The sequence below is a fragment of the Canis aureus genome, chromosome 26 (assembly GCF_053574225.1).
Source record: "Canis aureus isolate CA01 chromosome 26, VMU_Caureus_v.1.0, whole genome shotgun sequence".
Lineage (NCBI taxonomy): Eukaryota > Metazoa > Chordata > Mammalia > Carnivora > Canidae > Canis > Canis aureus.
In genome coordinates, this window is record NC_135636.1 from 24681893 (window position 1) to 24703759 (window position 21867).

The 21867-nt window shown below is 45.7% G+C and overlaps 1 protein-coding gene across 4 annotated transcripts; it reads left to right on the forward strand.

Annotated features, from left to right (window-relative positions):
- Positions 1–1869: 1869 nt before the first annotated feature.
- On the forward strand, positions 1870–21721 carry LOC144298073 (signal-regulatory protein beta-1-like). 4 transcript variants are annotated; one of them, XM_077872475.1, is made up of 7 exons: positions 1870–2138; positions 4773–5084; positions 5945–6265; positions 9794–10102; positions 14136–14462; positions 14577–14686; positions 21093–21721. In XM_077872475.1, exons 2-6 carry the CDS (start codon positions 4796–4798, stop codon positions 14681–14683), a joined length of 1353 nt encoding a protein of 450 aa, XP_077728601.1. In that variant the 5' UTR covers positions 1870–2138; positions 4773–4795; the 3' UTR covers positions 14684–14686; positions 21093–21721. The 4 variants fall into 4 exon arrangements, with proteins under 4 accessions (XP_077728601.1, XP_077728603.1, XP_077728600.1 ...); XM_077872474.1 differs by lacking the exon at positions 1870–2138 and adding an exon at positions 2447–3108; XM_077872477.1 differs by lacking the exons at positions 1870–2138; positions 14136–14462 and adding an exon at positions 2440–3108.
- Positions 21722–21867: the final 146 nt, after the last annotated feature.

Here is a 21867-nt window from a genome sequence, read left to right on the forward strand (position 1 = left end):
ACACTTATTGTTTCTTATCTTTTTGATTCTGGTCATTCTGACAGGTGTGAAGTGATACCTCATTGTGATTTTGATTTGCAGTTCCCTGATGGTGAGTGATGCTGAGCATGTGTCTGTTGGCCAACTGCATGTCTTCTTTGGAAAAATGTTTATTCAGGTCTTCTGCCCATTTTAAAATCAGGTTGGAGAGGTTTTTTTGGTGTTGAGTTGTAGAAGTTATTTATATATTTGAATAATAATCCCTTATTGGGTACACCATTTGCAAATAACTTCTCCCATTTGGTAGGTTGGCTTGTCATTTTGTTGATGGTTTCCTTTCCTGTGCAAAAACCTTTTATTTTGATGTAGCCACAAGAGTTTATTTTTGCTTCTGTTTTCCTTGCCCCAGGAAACATATCTAAAAAAATGTTAGTAAGGCCAATGTCCGAGATATTATTGATCTGTGTTTTCTTTAAGAAGTTTTGTGATTTCAGGTGTCATATTTAGATCTTTAATACATTTGGAGGTTTTATTGTGTATAGGATGAGAAAGCAGTCCAGTTTCATTCTTTTGCATGGGGCAAAATGCAGGTGGAGGAACTGAATTTTTAATTGCATCTAATTCTAATTAATTGAAATTTAAATTTAAAAACTGAAGTGGTTTCTTTATTAAACACAACTTTATTTTTTGGTAAGACTACATTTCATTTTGTTGAAATTTTCAGAGACTAAAGAAAAAAGTGTAAACATCACAGTATTTTTATAGCGTTTACTTTTTGAAATGATGGGATTTCAGATGTTGAGTTAAAATATAGTAGTTAAAATTAATTTCATGTTTCTTTTTACTTTTTCAGCATGGATACTAGAAATCTAAAGCTCCCTGTGGCTCTCACTGTCTTTCCACTGAGAGAGCTGTGATAAGAGCAGAAAGGTGAGTAGGAGGAGTTAACAGGTGGAAGAAGCCTAAGAGGTATTGGGACTGGGTCGCACTTCTCAGGATGGAAGCTCACATTTATTTAGCTTTTATCTTATGCTCAGGACTTCAGACATTATATACACAAGACTCAGTCACAGATAAATATCACTAGCCTCTTGCTACATGTTAGGAAACTGAAGCTCGGGTTTGACCAAGGTCCTGTGACTGGTGCAACCACTTCATTGAGCTGCTGAACTTGGCAGGGGTCCCGGCCTACACTAGTTTTATTTATTCTCTGAGCCCTGCTTCCAGCCTAGCTCTGTCACATTTCTTCTGCTTGCCTCTCCATCTCTTAGGCAAAGCCCACATTTCTGGACACTTGCCGGAAGATGCTCTAGGAGAGTTGAAAGAATGGGTGGCCACAGATGAATCATTTCATCAAACTCTTATGAAAAAGCTCTTCTGTGTTAGGCCCTGTCTAAAGCCTAGCCCCATCAAAGCGGTTTCCAGATGCCAACAATACATCCAGCACAGGGCCAACACTACTCCTTCCCTCCCCACCACCAGCGCAGCCCCCAAATCTCTGCTGTGAGATCTGGAAGGGTTGGAGGCAAAGTGGTCCTTTTGTTCCTCATCCAGTCCCTAATCGGGTCCCAGATGTGAGTCCTTCTGAGGGCCCTGTGGGAGTGCACGTTCGTGTGGGCATGCATGTGTGTGTATGTGTGTAGGGAATGCACGTGCATGTGGGTGTGGGGAGTGCATGTGCATGTGGGCATGCGCATGTGTGGGCATGCACGTGTGTGTGGAATGGGGGTGCCCACAGCACAGCTGTCTCTCCTGCCCGGTCTGATCCAGCTCTGCAGCTCTGCCCTCAGAGTCCATGCTTCAATCTCTTGTTTCTGGGACCCTTGTGAGCAGGCTGCTGACAGGACACTCTGAGCTTAGCCATCCTCCTTCCTGGGGGCTCTCTGAGGACCTGGCTCCCAGCCAGTCCACAGGGGGGAAGTGCGGGCTGTACCTCCACTGCCCCATATCTTTTCACTTCCTTTTTCTCCTTTTAGTGTAGGAAGCCCACTGGTGGTTGGCCTCAGGAGAAACCTGGAGGAGGAAAAGCTTACTTCTCCTTCCTGCAGGCACCCCATCCCTAGGAGCTATATTTGGGGGGATGCCATGCCTGGCTGAGGTGACAAAGGGAGAGATTCCAAGGCAGTCTCCCCAAGGCTAACCACTCTCTCCACAGCTGGGTAGGTGAAACAGACAGCATGGGGGCAGTGAGATGGCTGGGGGCCCAGCCAGTTTTTGCCACTTTTTATTAGCCCTGAGAAGGTACCTGGTCCCATTTATTATTATTGAGTCCCTACCATGTGCCCAGCACATTGCTAGAGGCTGGTGACAGCAATGAAGGAAAGACAGCAATCCTCACTGCCAATCATTGTTCGTTGGGAAAAGGGATCAAGAACGAATAAGTATACATGTCAGAGCTAACCATTGGGAAGCCAAATCTAGTAGCATAAGGGGGTGGGGAGTGGCCAAGGGGAGAGACCAGGGTCTTGGTAGCTGTATTTAACATTTGGCTTCCCCCAACTCAGAGCCTGCTAGATCATTCTGGGCACCAGGAGAAGCCCCACCACACTGCGCCAGCCTAGTGAAACTGGGTTTCCGTCTGTGCCCTTTCCTTGGTTTTATTTGGTTGCATATGTCCCAGCTCACTTTATCCAACCCATTCTGTAGACCCAGGAGGCATAGTGGGCTGGGCAGAGCAGGCCATTAGTCACATTTGTTCAGTGTCGAGGACGCTCCGCACATCCCAGGGAGCTCTGTGGCTCTAAACTCAGGGTGGAGTCCGGCCTCCTCCCACTGCCGCTCATGCGGCTTCAGGGATAGTCAGCACCCAGGCTAAAAGTAGCAGACATCTCCCTGGCTACAGGCCCCAGGCTTGGGAGTTTGGGCTTAGAAAGGAGGCCTGGGCCACAGAGACCACTTCTCTCTCTGTGGCTCAAGCCACTGCTCCAGACTCTGAGTGGGCATGTGTCCAGGAAGTGTGTGACTGGTCCTCAACTGTTGGGAGACCAAGCAGTAGCTTCCAGGCTCATTCAGAGTCATCCAGGGTTGGTGCCCAGCACGGACCTGGGACACTGAGCCTCCTCACCATGGCCACTACACGTGGGCAGGCCCTGGGCACCCTGCTGCCCACCCTTCTGCTGGGACTCACAGGTAAGTCCTGGGTGCTGCCCAAAGACACCCTCAGAGCTGGCAGGGAGGCCCTGGGGAATCCCTAAACGCAGCTGTCTTGTGTTGCAGGGGTCTGGGCCCTAGAGGACTTAGCTTAGCCCTTTGCCTACGACAAGGTGTTTGTTTGTATCCTTTCCTCACTGTAGACATGGTAGGAAATGAAGGTGGTGGGAGGTTGGGGGTCAGGAGGACACGAGGGCTAGAGACTGAGGAAGCACAGGGAGAGAAAAAGAGTCCACCTCCCACCCGGGCTCCCTGATGTCAGCTCTGGTCTGAGTGGCTAGCAGACCTAGGTCAGAGAGGGCAAGAGGGCCAGAGAGACAGAGTTAGAGGGCCCTCGAGTGTTGGTATCTCTGGCGTTGCGGGAAGAGTACAGGACTCTCAATCAGATAGACCTGCCTGACATTCCTTCTTAGCCCGCAGCAGGCTGGATGATCCTGTACAGGTCACTAAACCTCGTTGTCTCTGTCTCCTTTTCTGGGATGAATTCCCCCATCTTCCACGGGGAGGAAGATGGTTTGTAGATGTGCAGCTTCATTCTAAGACTTCTGATCAGTTTCTTGGGTGTTCAGAGTGCCTGGAGGGGGAAGAGAATCTAGTTCTGCAGTTGTCCTGGGATGACACTAGGATGCAGATGCTAGGCTAGAAGAGGATGGGCAATACTGCCTCAGGTAGAGAGAGCTCCCCATCCCTGGAGGTGAGCAAGCAGAGAGTAGATGCCAATGAGATGTGCACATTGAAGGACCTGATTAGGAGGGCCAAACGTCTCTGCCCCAGGTGGCTTTCGACTTCACACTGATGTCCAAGAGGGAAATCTCAAGTCCTCACCACATCTCTCCCCAAAACCAGAACCATCCACCTGATGTCCAAGAGAAAAGCCTGGGAGACATTTCCCCATAATCCACGGTGTCCCCCATAGTGGAGGACAGACCTTTTCAGTCACCAAGTCCTGCTGGCTGTATCTGTCACATGGGTCTCGGGTCCCCCCATTACCCACCACCCTGATCCAGGCAGGCCTGTGCTGCCTCCTTACTGGTGTCCCTACTCCCATCCTGCCATCCTCCCTTCCATCCTCCACACAGCAACCAGTTTCCTTCTAAACCATGTCTATGAGGCCACCTGCCCTTGTGTTCACAATCTCCAATGGCTTCCCGTCACACTCAGAATAGAGTCAGAGGCATCACCCTGTACCACAGGCTCTTCCCCATGTGGACCTCTCGGTTCATGATGCTTGGTTCTCTCAGCCTCTCAAGCCCACCAAGCTCTTCCTTCCAAGGTATTCTTCCAAGGCTGTTCCCACTTTCTAGAACATTCTTCCTTTGCCCTTTCTCATGGCTGCCTCCTATCCATCCCTCAGGTTCAGCTCGAAATGTCACCTTCTTCAGGAAGCCTTCTACATTCTCTTCTAGAATAAGCCTTCTGGCACTTTTTTTACCTTGCACTTCACATTTCCCTGAAGCTGAGCCCCAGTTTTAATGACATATTTGCTTGTTTACTTGTAATCTTCCGTTTTATGCTCCCCATGGCTGGAACGAGACACAGTGCGTAGTTAAGCCCACAAGGCCTGACGTGCCATGGGCAGCCCTCAAGGGCCATTGAGTGTCGTATGCATCCTGTTCTGTGTGGTCACAAGCTCTCTTTCATAGCTGGGCAGCCCTTCATCTCTCTGATGGGCCCATCTCAGAGGACAACCCCAGGAAATCCGGTGCCTTTCAACTGTACTGCTGGCCCCTTTAGCTCCTGGGACTTCAATGTCACCTGGAAGAAGGGCAGAGACGAGCATCCAGCCTCAGCTCAGTACCTGGTGATTAATGACAAAGGCAACTATTCTATCATCAGTAAGGTGTGGGTGACACTGGCCCACCAAGATATCTTATTGGGGATCACCTGTGAAGTCACCTACACGGCGCTGAAAGAGCCTCTGCGAAAGACCATGAATCTCTCCCAAGTGCTCCAAGGTGGGGGTGCAGTAGGTGGCGGCGCGGGGTCATGACCTGAGCAGAAGGCAAATGCTCAACCACTGAGCCACCCAGGCGTCCCTTAAAAAATATCTTATTTGTTCAACCAGTAGTGAATGTCTACCGTGAGCCAGGCATTATTGTAGGTGCTGGGGATACAGCAATAAAGTTAAATCCCTGTCCTTGTGGGCATCATATTTTACTCATTCGTAAAATTACATTTCATGAGGTGAACTATTTCAAACATACAAAAACTGATATACCAGACACCCTACCCATTTAAAAAAATTTTTTTTTTATTTTTTATTTTTTTTTTATGATAGACACACAGTGAGAGAGAGAGAGGCAGAGACACAGGCAGAGGGAGAAGCAGGCTCCACGCACCGGGAGCCCGACGTGGGACTCGATCCCGGGTCTCCAGGATCGCGCCCTGGGCCAAAGGCAGGCGCTAAACCACTGCGCCACCCAGGGATCCCCGCCTACCCATTTTTAATGAACAGTAACATTTCACTTTATTTGCCTTACATTGAGGATACAAGAAAATATTATTTCTTAAAAAAAAAAGTAGGGATCCCTGGGTGGCGCAGCGGTTTGGCGCCTGCCTTTGGCCCAGGGCGCGATCCTGGAGACTCGGGATCGAATCCCACGTCGGGCTCCCGGTGCATGGAGCCTGCTTCTCCCTCTGCCTGTGTCTCTGCCTCTCTCTCTCTATCTGTGTGTGACTATCATAAATAAATAAAAATTAAAAAAAAAAAAAAAAGTAACCGAGGAGAGAGTGGGAGGTCTTGTGGTGGGTTCCTGGGAGAAGGAACAGGCTGGGCAGGCAGGGGTAATTTCAACAGATGTTTCTGTTTGTCTAGTTGTCCCCACCCTGAAGATCAGCACCAAGACCTCTAGGACGCACATCCACGTGCATCAGAGAGTGAATCTCACTTGCCACGTGAGCCACTTCTACCCCTCCCCCCTACGTCTCATCTGGATGGAGAACAGACACAAGGTCCAGGAGGTGGAGTCCCCACAGGTCACGAGAAACCCAGATGGGACCTACTCTCTGGAGCACACATGGCAGGCAGAGGCCACGCTGAATGGGAGTGAGTTTGCTTGCTGGGTGGTCCAGGATGAGCAGCCCCCAGTCCAAGCCAATATCACCCTGCATGCCCAGGCGCCCAGGTTGGGAAAAGGTGGGTTCCATCTCTTGCTGGCTCTCCAGGTGGCGTGGCTAGGTGGTGTCAGGCATGAACACTCCCACCTACCCTCGGACTAGGGTGCAGGCAGTAGTAGGTCCAGGACTCAGGGAAGCATCGGATGAAGGTGAAGGAAGGGAGGATGCCTTGGGCTGGTGACAAAACTCTTAGTCATTCACCCTAAACTCCACACCCCCTTCTTCCCCCACACTCCCACCAAGAAGGAGCAGGACTTTCCTTTTCCAATAGTAGGCACTTCTCAGGTAGGAATTTCTCTGCCTTAACGCTTGACTGCAGGAAACGGCAGAGACTGTGGAATGCTGGGTGCCAAGATCTCTTCCAAGAAGGTCTTTCTTTCTTTCTTCTTTCTTTCTTTCTTTCTTTCTTTCTTTCTTTCTTTCTTTCTTTCTTTCTTTCTTTCTTTCTTTCTTTCTTCTTTCTTTCTTTCTTTCTTTCTTTCTTTCTTTCTTGATTTATTATTGAAGTTTTTTGTGGTTTTTGTTTGTTTTTTGGAAGGCTTTTAATCAAGACTGGTTCAGCTGAAAGTTTCTGGGAGTCAATTTTAAAGAGAGGCCAGAATTCTTCACTCCCTTAGCTGGGAAACAGAATGGATGCTGGAGCAAGACTCTCCTCTCTACTATCCAGTGTTCTCTGTCTCTCTGTCCTTTTTCTTTCCTCCTACCATCTCCTCCTCTTCCTCTTTCTACCCTCCCCCCTCCCCATCCTAACCGCCTCCCCCTCCCCATCCTAACCGCCTCCCCCCTCCCCTTCCTAACCGCCTCCCCCCTCCCCATCCTAACCCCCTCCCCCCTCCCCTTCCTAACCCCCTCCCTCCATCCCATCCTAACCCCCTCCCCCCTCCCCATCCTAACCCCCTCCCTCCACCCCATCCTAACCCCCTCCCCCCTCCCCATCCTAACCGCCTCCTCCTCCCCATCCTAACCCCCTCCCTCCACCCAATCCTAACCTCCTCCCCCCTCCCCATCCTAACCCCCTCCCCCCTCCCCATCCTAACCCTCTCCCCCCTCCCCATCCTAACCCCCTCCCCCCTCCCCATCCTAACCGCCTCCCCCTCCCCATCCTAACCCCCTCCCTCCACCCCATCCTAACCTCCTCCCCCCTCCTCATCCTAACCCCCTCCCTCCATCCCATCCTAACCCCCTCCCCCCTCCCCTTCCTAACCGCCTCCCCCCTCCCCATCCTAACCCCCTCCCCCCTCCCCTTCCTAACCCCCTCCCCCTCCCCATCCTAACCCCCCCACATCTTACCCCCCTCCCTCCTCCCCATCTCCAGTCCTTTGTGGCCGCGGATGCCTTTGTCCACTAGGGGGAGCTGCCTGCTAGCAGTTCCTCCCGAGAAGCGCACGCGGCGGGACCAACCTTGGGGCTGCCTCCAGCTCGGGAGAAGGAATGACTGGCCCGGCGGGCCGACCCACAGCCTCCAGGGCCGGGGCAAGCGGGGAAGCGGGGAGGCGGCTGCCGCGTGCGCGGGTCTCGGCCCCCGCTGCTGCCCGCGAAGGTGGGGTGCTGGGGGGCGTGGCTGGCCAGACCGCGGTGTGCGCCCCCGCGTCCCCGCGTCCCCGCGGGCCGGCCTGCTCCCAGGCGAGGGGAGACGTCCCACGCCCCGTTCAGTTTCTCCGGGTCCTTTTCGGTTGTTGCCCGGCACGAATCAGAGAAACGTTCGCCCAGTGGGACACGCAGATCTGGGTGGGAACGTCCAAACTGGTCTTTGCTCTTGGGAGGCCAGCGTCGGTTCTTCCTTTCTTTCTTTTTTAATAATAAATTTATTTTTTATTGGTGTTCAATTTGCCGACATACAGAATAACGCCCAGTGCTCATCCCGTCAAGGGCCCCCCTCGGTATTTCTTTCTCACTCCCTTCACTGGCTCACTCCAGCTTCGGCCTGGCCGTCTCTCCTCCTGCCTTTTCCAGGGTTGGGGCCCCCTTTCTGTTATGTGTGAGAGGACCTTGGGACCCGCGCAGCTTCAGCATCCCCACCTCGGGCCTCCGTTGACGTGTTGGCTGACACCTGTAGGGGCTGACCCTGTCCCCCAGGCCCTCCATGGCTTGGCTGGCACATGACAGGACGGGCAGCAGAGGAGCGAGATCTCAGCCGTCTGAGCTGGGGTCATACCCGTCGATATGCTCTTTCCTATTTTTCTCCGCCTCCTGCCTGAGAATAAGGGCCTCAGCGTGATCTCACTGCTCCTCTCAAATCTCAGTCTCACATGCTCTGTTTCTGGTATTTCCTGCTCCCTGAATGCCCCCCGCCCCCCACGACCAGGCACATGGTTTGGTCCCCACAGTGGCACTTAGCCCGGGGGCCCTCCTGCTATGGGGCTCTGTTTGCTTACACCTCTCCTCAGTGATGGGACTCTCACTCCTCTGAAGCAGATTCTGGATCTTGTGTTTGGAGGTGGCCAGACTCTGGAGCTAAGCTGATCGGTGTTCCACCACAGAGCTGCCACCAGCCATCTGTGTCCTGGGTTCAGTTCCTCATCTGTGCCCTGACAGCTGTGGCACCTGCCTCGCGGGACCTGCCAGGGATTCCTTTCCTTGGCCCCTGCTTGGCAACTGAACAATGAGGCTCACAAAGGGTGCTGTGTCACGACTGCTTGCAGTCTCCAGGGTGCCCAACCCAAAGCCTGCTGCAAGAAGTAAAATATTGAAGTTCACTGTTCATGATGGTACCAATAGTAGGAAAGTAAAGGCCTGTAACAGAAAGAGCCCATGACCTGAAGTCACAAGCCTTGATTTGGAATATGGATGCTGTTTGCTGTGAGGCCCGTGGGCAAGTCACTAACCCTCTCTGAGCCTTTTCTTTCTCTAACATTAGAAATAAACAACAATTTCTCAGATGGTTCTTGTGAGTATAGGATGATGATAGGATCATTTATGGAATGATCACTATGTGATCACTATATTCTACTCTAGTTACTTTACTTAATTTACCGGCTAAAAATTAAGAATGCTCCCCAGTTTGCAGATGGGGAAGCTGAGTCTTAGAGAGCCAAGTTGCCCAGGCTAAGCCAGTGGAGGGGCCAGGAATGCAAACCTGGGTTGGATGTGACCTCATAGCCTATGCTCCTAACCTATTCTCTGTACCACCTGCTTTTATATGATCTGGGCCTTGAGCATGGAGCTGCTATACTCTTTCTGGGGATGGAAGACAGACCTGAGGCCTGTGACCTGTGACCACAGATCTGTGACCACAGACACAGACCCCGGGGCCAGACTGCCTGGCTAAGAACCCTGGCTCTGTCACTGGCTGGCTGAGGACCATGGAGAGGTTACCTAGCCTGTCTGGGCCTTATTTAGTTTCTTCACCTGTAAAATGGAGATAGTAACAGTCCCTACTCCTAGGGTTGCAGGGAGAACCTGGTGAGTTAGCCGAGCTGGAAAGCAAGAATTCAGCGATGTGGGTGTTTGCTGGGAGGTGTGGGTGGGAGTCAGCCCCATACCCGCTGCTGTGCTCCAGGCATCTGGGCACCTCTGTGCCTCTCACGGGAGGGGTCTCTCCCTGCAGGCCAGAGCACCCACTCTTACTCCCTGCAAGGCCCCCTCCAGCGATCAGAGCCCGGCACGAACATCCAGCTGACCTACATGTCCTCCGGATTCCCCTCACGTCACGTTACTGTGACCTGGCTTAAGAAGAACCACAAGCTCCCCAAGTGGCAGACCCATGTCCACCTCAGCAGAGACACGTACAATGTGACCAGCAGAGTGCTCGTCCCGCTGCAGGCTGATGACGTGCTCTCCTTTGTCCAGTGCCATGTCAATCACAAGTCCACACTACTCTTCCAGAAAACCATCAGCCTGGACCAGTACCTCCGTGGTAAGAATATTCTCTCGGCTCAGGTGGGTCAGTGCAGAGTTGGGCTGTGCATGTCTCTGCCTCCATTTCCTCCTCTGAAAATGGTACAGCCCTCACTTGGTTGTGGCAAGGATTCAGTGATATAGTACCTGTTAAGTACATAACACAGGCCTTGCTTATATGAATCACTCAGAGTGGCACTTCTCTGGACTCAGTTTCCTCATCTGTAAAATGGAGAAGAGTATCTTTCAGGAACTTCATATTTTTATTATTATTGTTTTATATGGAGTGGACATAAAGGTCTTTTTTTCATCTGATTTTTGTTGTTGATTTTCCTGGCCTGAACCAGTGCTTGGCAGGTCTATAAATTCAGTGAGGTTGTGTGTATCATGCTTAGAAGGAATTATAGCTCTCATCCCATTGTTTATGACAACTCTAAAGCCCAGAGAAGGCAAGTGAGTGGTCCAAGGTTGCACAGCAGAAAATAATTCCTTAAATGTGTGTAGGACTTTTAAGTGTACAAAATATTTTCCTCAATATTTTTGCTATTATCATGGCAATAAAGGCATCATTTTATATGAATAAAAATATTGTTATTAACACTTCAAATGAGCATAGCACACAGTCATTAAGGCACATTCGTGTGGGTTCACTTATTAAGTTTGTGTCACTGCCCTATACTGTTTGTGCTCACTATATTGGTGACTTACACAAGCAAATTGAGGTTCAAAGAAGTAAAGTCTGCCCCAGGTTGTAAAGCTGGTGAGTGAGAGACCTTTCATATGAATTCAGGCTTCTAGCTGCTTTTTACCATCTGTGGGATCGCCTGCTTAGTTACTTAGGCTCTCCCACTCCTATCTTTGAGTGTAAAGCAGGAAAATGATCATTCAGGGGGGTCCTCCTTATCTGAGTATTTATTATATAATTTCCTTGAAGCTGAACACATATATAGAAAAGCAAAAATCATAGAAAATACAAATATTCACAAATGAATAATTACTTATAAAATTAGCCCCCCCTCAAACCTCTGGCTGCTTAACACTGGCTGCATCTCTGTTAGGTTTCCCATCAGGGAAATGCCATTGTGGGCATCTTTATCTGGGCTCCCCTGAAAACAGAGCCTCAAAACAGGTCTGGGTGCAGGCATTTGGGAAATGATCCACAGAGGCACAGGTTGGGACAAGGGATGGGGAGCATCAGACAGGGACAATGGGACACCCAAGAGAGGGTGAGTTATTGAATGGGTGCCCCTGTGGACAACTGAGGCTCAACAGCACTGGGACCCTCTCAGGACCTGCGTAGACTGTTCCTCAGGATTGTCCCTGGGTGGGGTAAGGAAGTTGGGATGTGCTTGCATGGTTTGGGTTTGGGTGTCATTTCATGGTCATGGAGAAAGCCCAAGACGGAGAATCTGGGAAGTGTTGTGGGAGTTGCAGGGGGTATGAGGCACCTCTCAGCTTGGCTGCCCTGAGATAGGGCAGCAAGGTGTAGGTGGTGTGGAGCTCAGAGACCCTCTGTTGGAGATCAGCATTGCTTTGATTGAAGTGTGGCAAACAAGAGACCACACTGTGCAGAAAGAATCTGCATTCCTTGCAAAGTGAAATCAGAGTTCTTGCAAAAGTTGTATTTCAAGAAGTTGATGCCAATGATGTGGGGAAACTGCTGGGATCACAGGCAAAGCCTCTGAGTGCTTCAAGATGGAAAAAGAAGAAAAAGATCCATGATGCTCATGATTCCATTGGCACTTCAAAAGAGGACACTTTGAAAGAGGCCCCTGTGAAAATTGGTAGAACATTCAAATGCTTTCACGTAATTTTTCAATTACTTTTAATGATGGTGCTATGAATGTGATATCTGTAGATACTATATGGATTTGTTGGTACTGTAGTATAAGGTTTTGGGAAAAAGTATATTTACCTTCTTACACTCCCAACACCTGTTCCTTCTAAGAGTTGGTGCACAGGTGTGCTTATATTTTACATTTAATGAAAACAAATTAAATAAAATTAGTTTTATCACTGAAATGTTTTTCAAGATGAAATTTCAACCAACTCTTCCTTGACAAATTCTATGAAATTGTGGCCCATTTTGTATAGATTCCTTATAGTGGCTTTTTGTTGTTGCTTTCTGATACCAAGTACCCTTCCGTGTTTAGCTCATTTGATTCTGTGAGGATTAGAGGAGATATCATATGCACTGCTGTTCTGTGTGTGGAAGCAGTGATCATCTCCTGTGTCTGGGTCTCTGTCTTCCTAATACTGCTGGGGGACCACACAGCCAGGAGAACTCACTGGCAGCTAGAATTGGCATTTGGGCCTCTCCCTCCTTTGACTTCCACAGTCCATAACACTTGCTTGGGGGTACCTTACCTTGGCCTATCCTTCCTGGACATCACCCCAGTTACTAGGCCTGATTCCTTCTCCGGCTCCACTTCTTTGCTTGGGAGTCATCCCTGCAAAGGGGAAATGCTGAGTACAGATAGAGACCTCCTGGGGTGTTTACCTGCCTTGGCTGTCCATCCATTAAATAACTCTGACAGAATTTTATAGAGCTAGCTGGGTTGATTATGGAAAAAGGATATTTGGGGGTTAGATGCTCCTTGTTCTTTGTTTTGCACTACCTAAGGAGTTACTCTCTCTACCCTAGACCAAGGGGTGAAATCTATCTTAACTAGATCTGTAAGACATGATCTGACCTTGGGCTATTGCATAATTTAAGAATTCCAGAGACAAAAAAAAAAAAAAAAAAAGAATTCCAGAGACAGAGGGAAAGTGACTCACACAAGCTCTTGCATTTGGCTGTGGTTTCACTGTGGGGACCACAACCTGGATCTCCTTGCCCTTGGTTTAGGTTACACTCTACCATGCTTTTGTGTTCATATGAATTCTACTGAAATATATAACATTTAATAGAATTTAAAAATCTTCCAGATTTTCTTCATTATGATTACATTCTACTGCACAGCTAAAAATCAGTTGAAAGGAATTCTAGAAGTCATAGAATGTAATTTCAGAAGACAAGAATCACAAATGCATATAGTCTTAAAGTTGGGGTGTTAGATCAGCATGATGGTAAAACATACTGTGTCTTGCTCCCTTGTGACCTTGGGAAAGTTACTAAACCTCTCCAAACCCTATGTAAACCCTTCTCCTTCCTTTTTTTAAAATTTTTAAAAAGATTTTTAATTTATTTATGTATTCATAGAGACACACAGAGAGAGAGAGTGTCAGAGACACAAGCAGGCTCCATGCAGAGAGCCCGATCCAAGGTCTCCAGGATCAGGACCTGGGCTGCAGGCGGCGCTAAACTGCTGCGCCACTGGGGCTGCCCCCCTTCTCCTTCCTATGCAAAATCTCAGTATCTTGGACTCATAACCATGTAGAATCTGTGAATCTTCAAATCTTAGAATTATCAAGTCACAGAGTAAGGCAACTAACTTGTAGGTTATTAAGTTCTTTTTTTAAAAAAAGATTTTATTTATTTATGAGAGAGAGAGAGAAGAGACACACAGGCGAGAGAGAGCAGGCTCTATGCAGGGAGCCCGATGTGGGACTCGATCCTAGGTCTTCAAGATCAGGCCCCAGGCTGAAGGCGGCGCTAAACCGCTGAGCCACCAGGGCTGCCCCTTTTTTAAGTTCTTTTTTTTTTAAGATGTTATTTATTTATTCATGAGAGAGAGAGAGAGAGGTTTTTAAGATTTTCTTTATTTATTCAAGAGAGAGAGAGAGGAACTTGTAGGTTATTAAATGGAATTTAATACTTATCTTTGCATATTTCATAGCCAAAGTGGGGGAAAAAACAGAGAGATTTTGATGACTTTCCTCAATCTCATCATTCTTTCATCCATGCATTCCTCTATCTACCTATGCATCAAGCATGCATTCACTCAATGCACACTCTCATTCAGACATCATTTACTCATGCATGCACCTGTTAACAGATACCTGAATCCTCCTCTGGGGCAAGCCCTGAGCAGATTACCCATGTTAGGAGCCCCCAGACTCTCACAGTGGATTTCCTATAGTAATTGTCTGCTTTATCTGGGCTGTGTCAGTTTCTCCTACAGTGACAGTGTCTCAGTCTTCACCCTCCTTGGGCTTGGTGGCTATTACCTGCCACGTGCAGAGATTCTATCCACAGAGTGTACATCTCACCTGGATAGACAACTGTCATATGTTCAAGGGAGCTGAGCAACTCACATCCAAGCGGAATGGTGATGGAACCTACACCATGGAAAGCTTGCATTTGGTGAATGTGTCCAGGCAGGAGTCTGAGCGGGTGCTCACCTGTAAGGTGCAACATGAGGCACAGCCTCCCATCCAGGCCAAGCTCATATTGTCCACAGCAGCCCATGGCACATACAAGCCCATTGGAAGCTCAGGTAAGCTCACCTCTACTGCTTTGAGCTACTGGGTCACCTTGTCTCCTGAGTGGAGTGAGGTATTTAAACTCACGGAGCCCCATTTGCTGTCTCCTTCTGTCCATTGGTACTTAGGTCCAGAGATGCCTGTCCTTCTCTTTGTGGCTTTCCTTCTGGGCTTCAAGGTACTGCTGGTGATGAGTTTCATAGTCACCTACATCTGCAGGCGACAGAACCTATAACAGGTGAGTTGGGGGCAGGCCTTAGTACATAGGGAGAAGGTCATGTCACCATCATGGACTGTCCAGAGGAGTCCAAGGTGAGCCCACTATTTCACACAGCACATACCAGGGGGATATAGTCTTACAAAAATGTTGGGAATGCTCTTGTTTTCTCTAAATGTTTTTGGAAATCTCAGAGGCTTCCAGCTCCCACGCATCCTGAGTTTGTACATCTTGGCTTTGAAAGTTTTTGAATGAAGTGTCTTTGAATCTGGGGTGGGGTTACAAGGTGTGGAGTTGGGATGAAGGTCAAAGCTTTGAGCTCCAAACTCCAAAGAGTCCCCCATATACTGTATATATGTCAGTTTTCATAGGACTCGTTTTTGGAATGAATAAGGAAAGTATTACTAAAACTATTAATGGAGCCCATCGAGGGACTGGGAGGCTCTAAATAGTGGCAAAGATGAACATGGGTGTGGGAGAGCTCAGAACTCATACAGAGAGGCTGGGGAGTAGGGAGTAGAGGTGTTTTTTCTGATCTTCACCCTGAGTCCAGACATGCAGAGTGCCTGCCACATAGTGCTCAAGAAGTATTTCGGGAATTAATACAAGAAAGAATGAATGAGTGAATGAATGATTGATTTCCCTAAACTATACCTGCATGCTCTACAGTACATTGCTTGATTTTATCAATTTTCCACAGCTCTATAGCTCTCTGTTATAAGAATATGATACAACTTAGGGATTCTTCATAGAATATTATGAAAGCTCTATCTGCTGTTTGGGTAATACAGTTTGCAACCAGCATTTTTCTTTCTGTTTCCATGGGCTTACATGGGAGGGAGAGTCCCTCTTGCTCCTTTGCTGTGGTCCACACAGCAACAGTGTTAGTATCCTTTGAGAGCTTTTGTAATACAAAAAAAAAAAAAAAAAAGCTTTTAATTTTTGATGAAGTTTTGCTCTTTCCATTTATACCTTTGATCTAGCTTTATTCTTCTGAGCTGTGTGTGTGTGTGTCTGTGCATTATAAATGGTAAGGATCTTGTGTTTTTTCTCCCATTGGGATAAATTATCCAGCACTCACTGATCAGCACAGCTGCTTTTGCCATATAACAAACTACTCCATAAATGTGTGGTTCTTTTTATGAGGTCTTACTGCTATGAGCTACTTCTCTATCTCTGTCAAAGCTTCCCTGCCCTATAAGTCATGGGAATGACAGGGGAATACAATCAATAGTATTGGAATAATGTGGTGATAGATGGTGATTACACTTACTTTGATGAACATTACATAATGCATAGAACTTTCAAATTACTATGTTGTACATATAAAACTAATACAGCACTGTATGAAACTTTAATAATAAAAATTTTAAAAATATCTTAAAAATAAAATTTCCTGTGGCATCTAGAAAATGAAGAAATAGACCCACACACAATATTTATCTGGCCAAGTGATTTTTGACAGAGGTGCCAAAGCAATTCAGTGTGGAAAGGATCTTTTCAACAAATGATGATGAAACAATAGATATTCATATGTTTTTTTTAAAAAGAAAAACCTTAAAAATTTTTTTATTGGAGTTCAATTTGCCAACATATACCATAACACCCAGTGCTCATCCCGCCAAGTGCCCCCCTCAGTGCCCATCACCCAGTCACCCCAACCCCCCGCCCACCTCCCCTTCACCATCCCTTGTTCGTTTCCCAGAGTTAGGTGTCTCACATGCTTTGTCACCCTCACTGATATTTTCACTCATTTTCTCTCCTTTCCCTTTATTCCCTTTCATTAATTTTTATATTCCCCAAATGAATGAGAACATATAATGTTTGTCCTTCTCTGATTGACTTATTTCACTCAGCATAATACCCTCCAGGTCCATCCACATCGAAGCAAATAATGGGTATTTGTCGTTTCTAATGGCTGAGTAACATTCCATTATATACATAGACCACAGCTTCTGTATCCACTCATCTTTCGATGGACACTGAGGCTCCTCCCACAGTTTGGCTATTGTGGACATTGCTGCTATAAACATTGGGGTGCAGGTGTCCCAGCGTTTCACTGCATCTGTATCTTTGGGGTAAATCCCCAGCAGTGCAATTGCTGGGTCGTAGGGCAGGTCTATTTTTAACTCTTTGAGGAACCTCCACACAGTTTTCCAGAGTGGCTGCACCAGTTCACATTCCCACCAACAGTGTAAGAGGGTTCCCTTTTCTCCGCATCCTCTCCAACATTTGTGGTTTCCTGCCTTGTTAATTTTCCCCATTCTCACTGGTGTGAGGTGGTATCTCATTGTGGTTTTGATTTATATTTCCCTGATGTCCAGTGATGCGGAGCATTTTCTTATGTGCGTGTTGGCCATGTCTATGTCTTCCTCTGTGAGATTTCTGTTCATGTCTTTTGCCCATTACATGATTGGATTGTTTGTTTCTTTGCTGTTGAGTTTAATAAGTTCTTTATAGATCTTGGATACTAGCCCTTTATCTGATAGGTCATTTGCAAATATCTTCTCCCATTCTGTAGGTTGTCTTTTAGTTTTGTTGACTGTTTCTTTTGCTGTGCAGAAGCTTCTTATATTGACGAAGTCCCAATAATTCATTTTTGCTTTTGTTTCTCTCACCTTCATGGATGTATCTTGCAAGAAGTTGCTGTGGCCAAGTTCAAAAAGGCTGTTGCCTGTGTTCTCCTCTAGGATTTTGATGGAATCTTATCTCACATTTAGATCTTTTATCCATTTTGAGTTTATCTTTGTGTATGGCGCAAGAGAGTGGTCTAGTTTCATTCTTCTGCATGTGGATGTCCAATATTTCCAGCACCATTTATTGAAGAGACTGTCCTTTTTCCAGTGAATAGTCTTTCCTGCTTTGTTGAATATTAGTTGACCATAAAGTTGAGGGTCCACTTCTGGATTCTTTATTCTGTTCCATTGATCTATGTGTCTGTTTTTGTGCTAGTACCACACTGTATTGATGACCACAACTTTGTAGTACAACCTGAAATCTGGTATTGTGATGCCCCCCCAGCTATGGTTTTCTTTTTAAAATATTCCTCTGGCTATTCGGGGTCTTTTCTGATTCCACACAAATCTTAAGACGATTTGTTCCAACTCTCTGAAGGAAGTCCATGGCATTTTGATAGGGATTGCATCCCTATCAAATGTGTGAATTGCCCTGGGTAGCATTGACATTTTCACAATATTAATTCTTCCAATCCATGAGCATGGAATATTTTTCCATCTCTTTGTGTCTTCCTCAATTTCTTTCACAAGTGTTCTGTAGTTTTTAGGGTATAGATCCTTTATCTCTTTGGTTAGGTTTATTCGTAGGTATCTTATGCTTTTGGGTGCAATTGTAAATGGGATTGACTCCTTAATTTCTCTTTCTTCAGTCTCATTGTTTGTGTATAGAAATGCCACTGGTTTCTGGGCATTGACTTTGTATCCTGCCACACTGCCGAATTGCTGTATGAGGTCTAGCAATCTTGGGGTGGAGTCTTTTGGGTTTTCTACGTACAGTATCATGTCATCTGCGAAGAGGGAGAGTTTGGCTTCTTCTTTGCCAATTTGATGCCTTTTATTTCTTTTTGTTGCCTGATTGCTGAGGCTAGGACTTCTAGTACTATGTTGAATAGCAGTGGTTAGACTGGACATCCCTGTCTTGTTTCTGATCTTAGGGGAAAGGCTCCCAGTGTTTCCCCATTGAGAATGATATTTGCTGTGGGCTTTTTGTAGATGGCTTTTAAGATGCTGAGGAATGTTCCCTCTATCCCTACACTCTGGGGAGTTTTGATCAGGAATGGATGCTGTATTTTGTCAAATGCTTTCTCTGCATCTATTGAGAGGATCATATGGTTCTTGTTTTTTCTCTTGTTGATGTAATCTATCACATTGATTGCTTTACGAGTGTTGAACCAGCCTTGCATCCCGGGGATAAATCCCACTTGGTCATGGTGAATCATCTTCTTAATGGATCTTCTTAATTGGATCCTATTGGCTAGTATCTTGCTGAGAATTTTTGCATCCGTGTTCATCAGGGATATTGGTCTATAATTCTCCTTTTTGGTGGGGTCTTTGTCTGGTTTTGGAATTAAGGTGATGCTGGCCTCATAGAATGAGTTTGGAAGTACTCCATCTCTTTCTATCTTTCCAAACAGCTTTAGTAGAATAGGTATGGTTTCTTCTTTAAACGTTTGATAGAATTCCCCTGGGAAGCCATCTGGCCCTGGACTTTTGTGTCTTGGGAGGTTTTTGATGACTGCTTCAATTTCCTCCCTGGTTATTGGCCTGTTTAGGTTTTCTATTTCTTCCTGTTCCAGTTTTGGTAGTTTGTGGTTTTCCAGAAATGCGTCCATTTCTTCTAGATTGCCTAATTTATTGGCGTATAGCTGCTCATAATAAGTCTTTAAAATTGTTTGTATATCTTTGGTATTGGTGGTGATCTCTCCTTTCTCATTCATGGTTTTATTAATTTGAGTTTTTTCTCTTTTGTTTTTAATAAGGCTAGCTAATGGTTTATCTATCTTATTAATTCTTTCAAAGAACCAACTCCTGGTTTTGTTAATATGTTCCACAGTTCTTCTTGTCTCTATTTCATTGAGTTCTGCTCGAATCTTTATTAACTCTCTTCTTCTGCTGGGTGAAGGTTTTTTTTAAAAATATAAATTTATTTTTTATTGGTGTTCTTTTTAAAAAATTTTTATTTATTTTATTTTTTAAAATTCACTTATGATAGACACAGAAAGAGAGAGAGAGGCAGAGACATAGGCAGAGGGAGAAGCAGGCTCCATGCACCGGGAGCCCGATGTGGGATTCGATCCCGGGTTTCCAGGATCGCGCCCTGGGCCAAAGGCAGGCGCTAAACGGCTGCGCCACCCAGGGATCTCCTTTTTGTTGGTGTTCAATTTGCCAACATATAGAATAATACCCAGTGCTCATTCGTCAAGTGCCCACCTCAGTGCCTGTCACCCAGTCACCCCCACCCCCCGCCCACCTCCCCTTGTACCACCCCTAGTTCGTTTCCCAGAGTTAGGAGTCTTTCATGTTCTGTCTCCCTTTCTGATATTTCTGGGTGAAGGTTTTATTTGCTGTTCCTTCTCCAGCTCCTTTAGGTGCAAAGTTAGCTTTTGTATTTGAGTTCTTTCCAGTTTTTGGATGGATGCTTGTATTGCGATGTATTTCTCCCTTGGGACTGCTTTTGCTGTATCCCAAAGATTTTGAACGGTTGTATCTTCATTCTCATTAGTTTCCATGAATCTTTTTAATTCTCCTCTAATTTCCTGGTTGACCCTTTCATCTTTTCGCAGGATGGTCTTTAACCTCCACGTGTTCTAAATCCTTCCAAACTTCTTGTGGTTTAGTTCTAGTTTCAAAGCATTATGGTCTGAAAATATGCAGAGGACGATCCCAATCTTTTGGTATCGGTTAAGACCTGATTTGTGACCCAGTATGTGGTTTAAGTTCCATGTGCACTTGAGAAGAATGTGTATTCAACTGCATTTGGATGTAAAGTTCTGTAACTATCTGTGAAATCCATCTGGTCCAGTGTATTATTTAAAGCTCTTGTTTTTTTTGGAAATGTTGTGTTTAGAATATCTATCAATTGTAGAAAGCACCGTGTTCAAGTCTCCATGTATAAGTGTATTATTATCTAAGTATGTCTTAACTTTGGTTATTAATTGATTGATATACTTGGCAGCTCCTGCATTTGGGGCATAAATATTCATGATTGTTAGGTCCTCTTGTTGGATAGATCCTTTAAGTATGATATAGTGTTCCTCTTCCTCTCTTCCTACAGTCTTTGGGATAAACTTTAATTTATCTGATATGAAGATTGCTCCCCCTGCTTTCTTTTGAGGACCATTTGAATGGTAAATCGTTCTCCAACCTTTTATTTTCAGGATGTAGGTGACCTTATGTCTAAAATGAGTCTCTTGTAGACAGCAAATAGATGGGTCTTGCTAAAAAAGAAAATATTGACCATTTCCTTATAGCATACACAAAATTTAATTGTCTTAAAAAATCACCTAATATCAGTATTACTGAACAACTTACACAAAAGTACTAAGAACAAATTAATACAAACAGATAGATCATAGACTTAAATTTAAAACCTAAAACTATGAAGCTTATAGAAGAAACCATAGATAGGGATAAAAAAAACCAAAAATAATCTTTTTGGTCTTGGGTTAGCAGGGACTTTATAGATAAGACAGGGGGAAGACAATCTATAAAGGAAAATATTGAGCCATTTGACTTCATAAAACTTTAAAACTTTTATTCTTTGAAAGATACTGTTAATAAAAAGAAAAAGAAAGTTACCGACTAGGAGAAAATGTTTGCAAAGTGAATTTAATAAGGACTTGCATTTGGGACAGAGGTGGGCAAGTGACAGCTGCCTATTTGTCAGATTTATTATCTGTGGCTTCTTTCAGGCTGAAATCAGAGAGAAGTGATTGCAGCCCAGACTGATGGCCTATGAGCATGAAGCATTTACTGTCCGACCTTCTAACAAAAAGTTTGCCAGCGCCTGAGAGAGAATATTTAAAAAGCTGTAACAACAAAATAGCAAGAAGATAGTCGCATTTTTAACTGCATGAAAGATTTGACCGGGGGTGCCTGGGTGGCTCAGTCACTTAAGCTTCTGCCTTCAGCTCAGGTCATGATCCTAGAATCCTGGGATCAAGCCCTCCTGTTGGATTCTCTCTCTGTGGGGAGCCTGCTTCTCCCTCGCCTTCTTCCCCACTCATGTTCTCTCTTGCTCGCTCTGCTCTCTGTCTCAAGTAAATAAATAAGTTTTTTTTTAAAAAAAAGATATGACCAGAACTCTCCCAACGAACTGAAGAACATGTACAAGCAGCAATGAGAGTTTTGCTAATGCAAAATGTATTTTTTTTAACTGCTTTGTCTTAATTAGAGTAGCTTTTTAATAAGTTTCCATACCTCTTTGGGGCAAACCTTCCCACCTTGTCCTGTTGCTCAGAACTTCTATGTCTCTTCTCACCCCAGATGCATTTTAGAATCACTTTGTCAACTTTCATTAAAAACCCTTTTACAATTATGATTCAATTGCATTGACTTTGTATATTCATGTGAGCAAATTAATATCTTTCCAATGCTGATTTTTGCCACTCACAGACATGAGGTAGCTCAATTTAGGTTTTGTTTGATGACTTTTAGTTCACCAGTTTAAGAAGAATTTTGGACCCC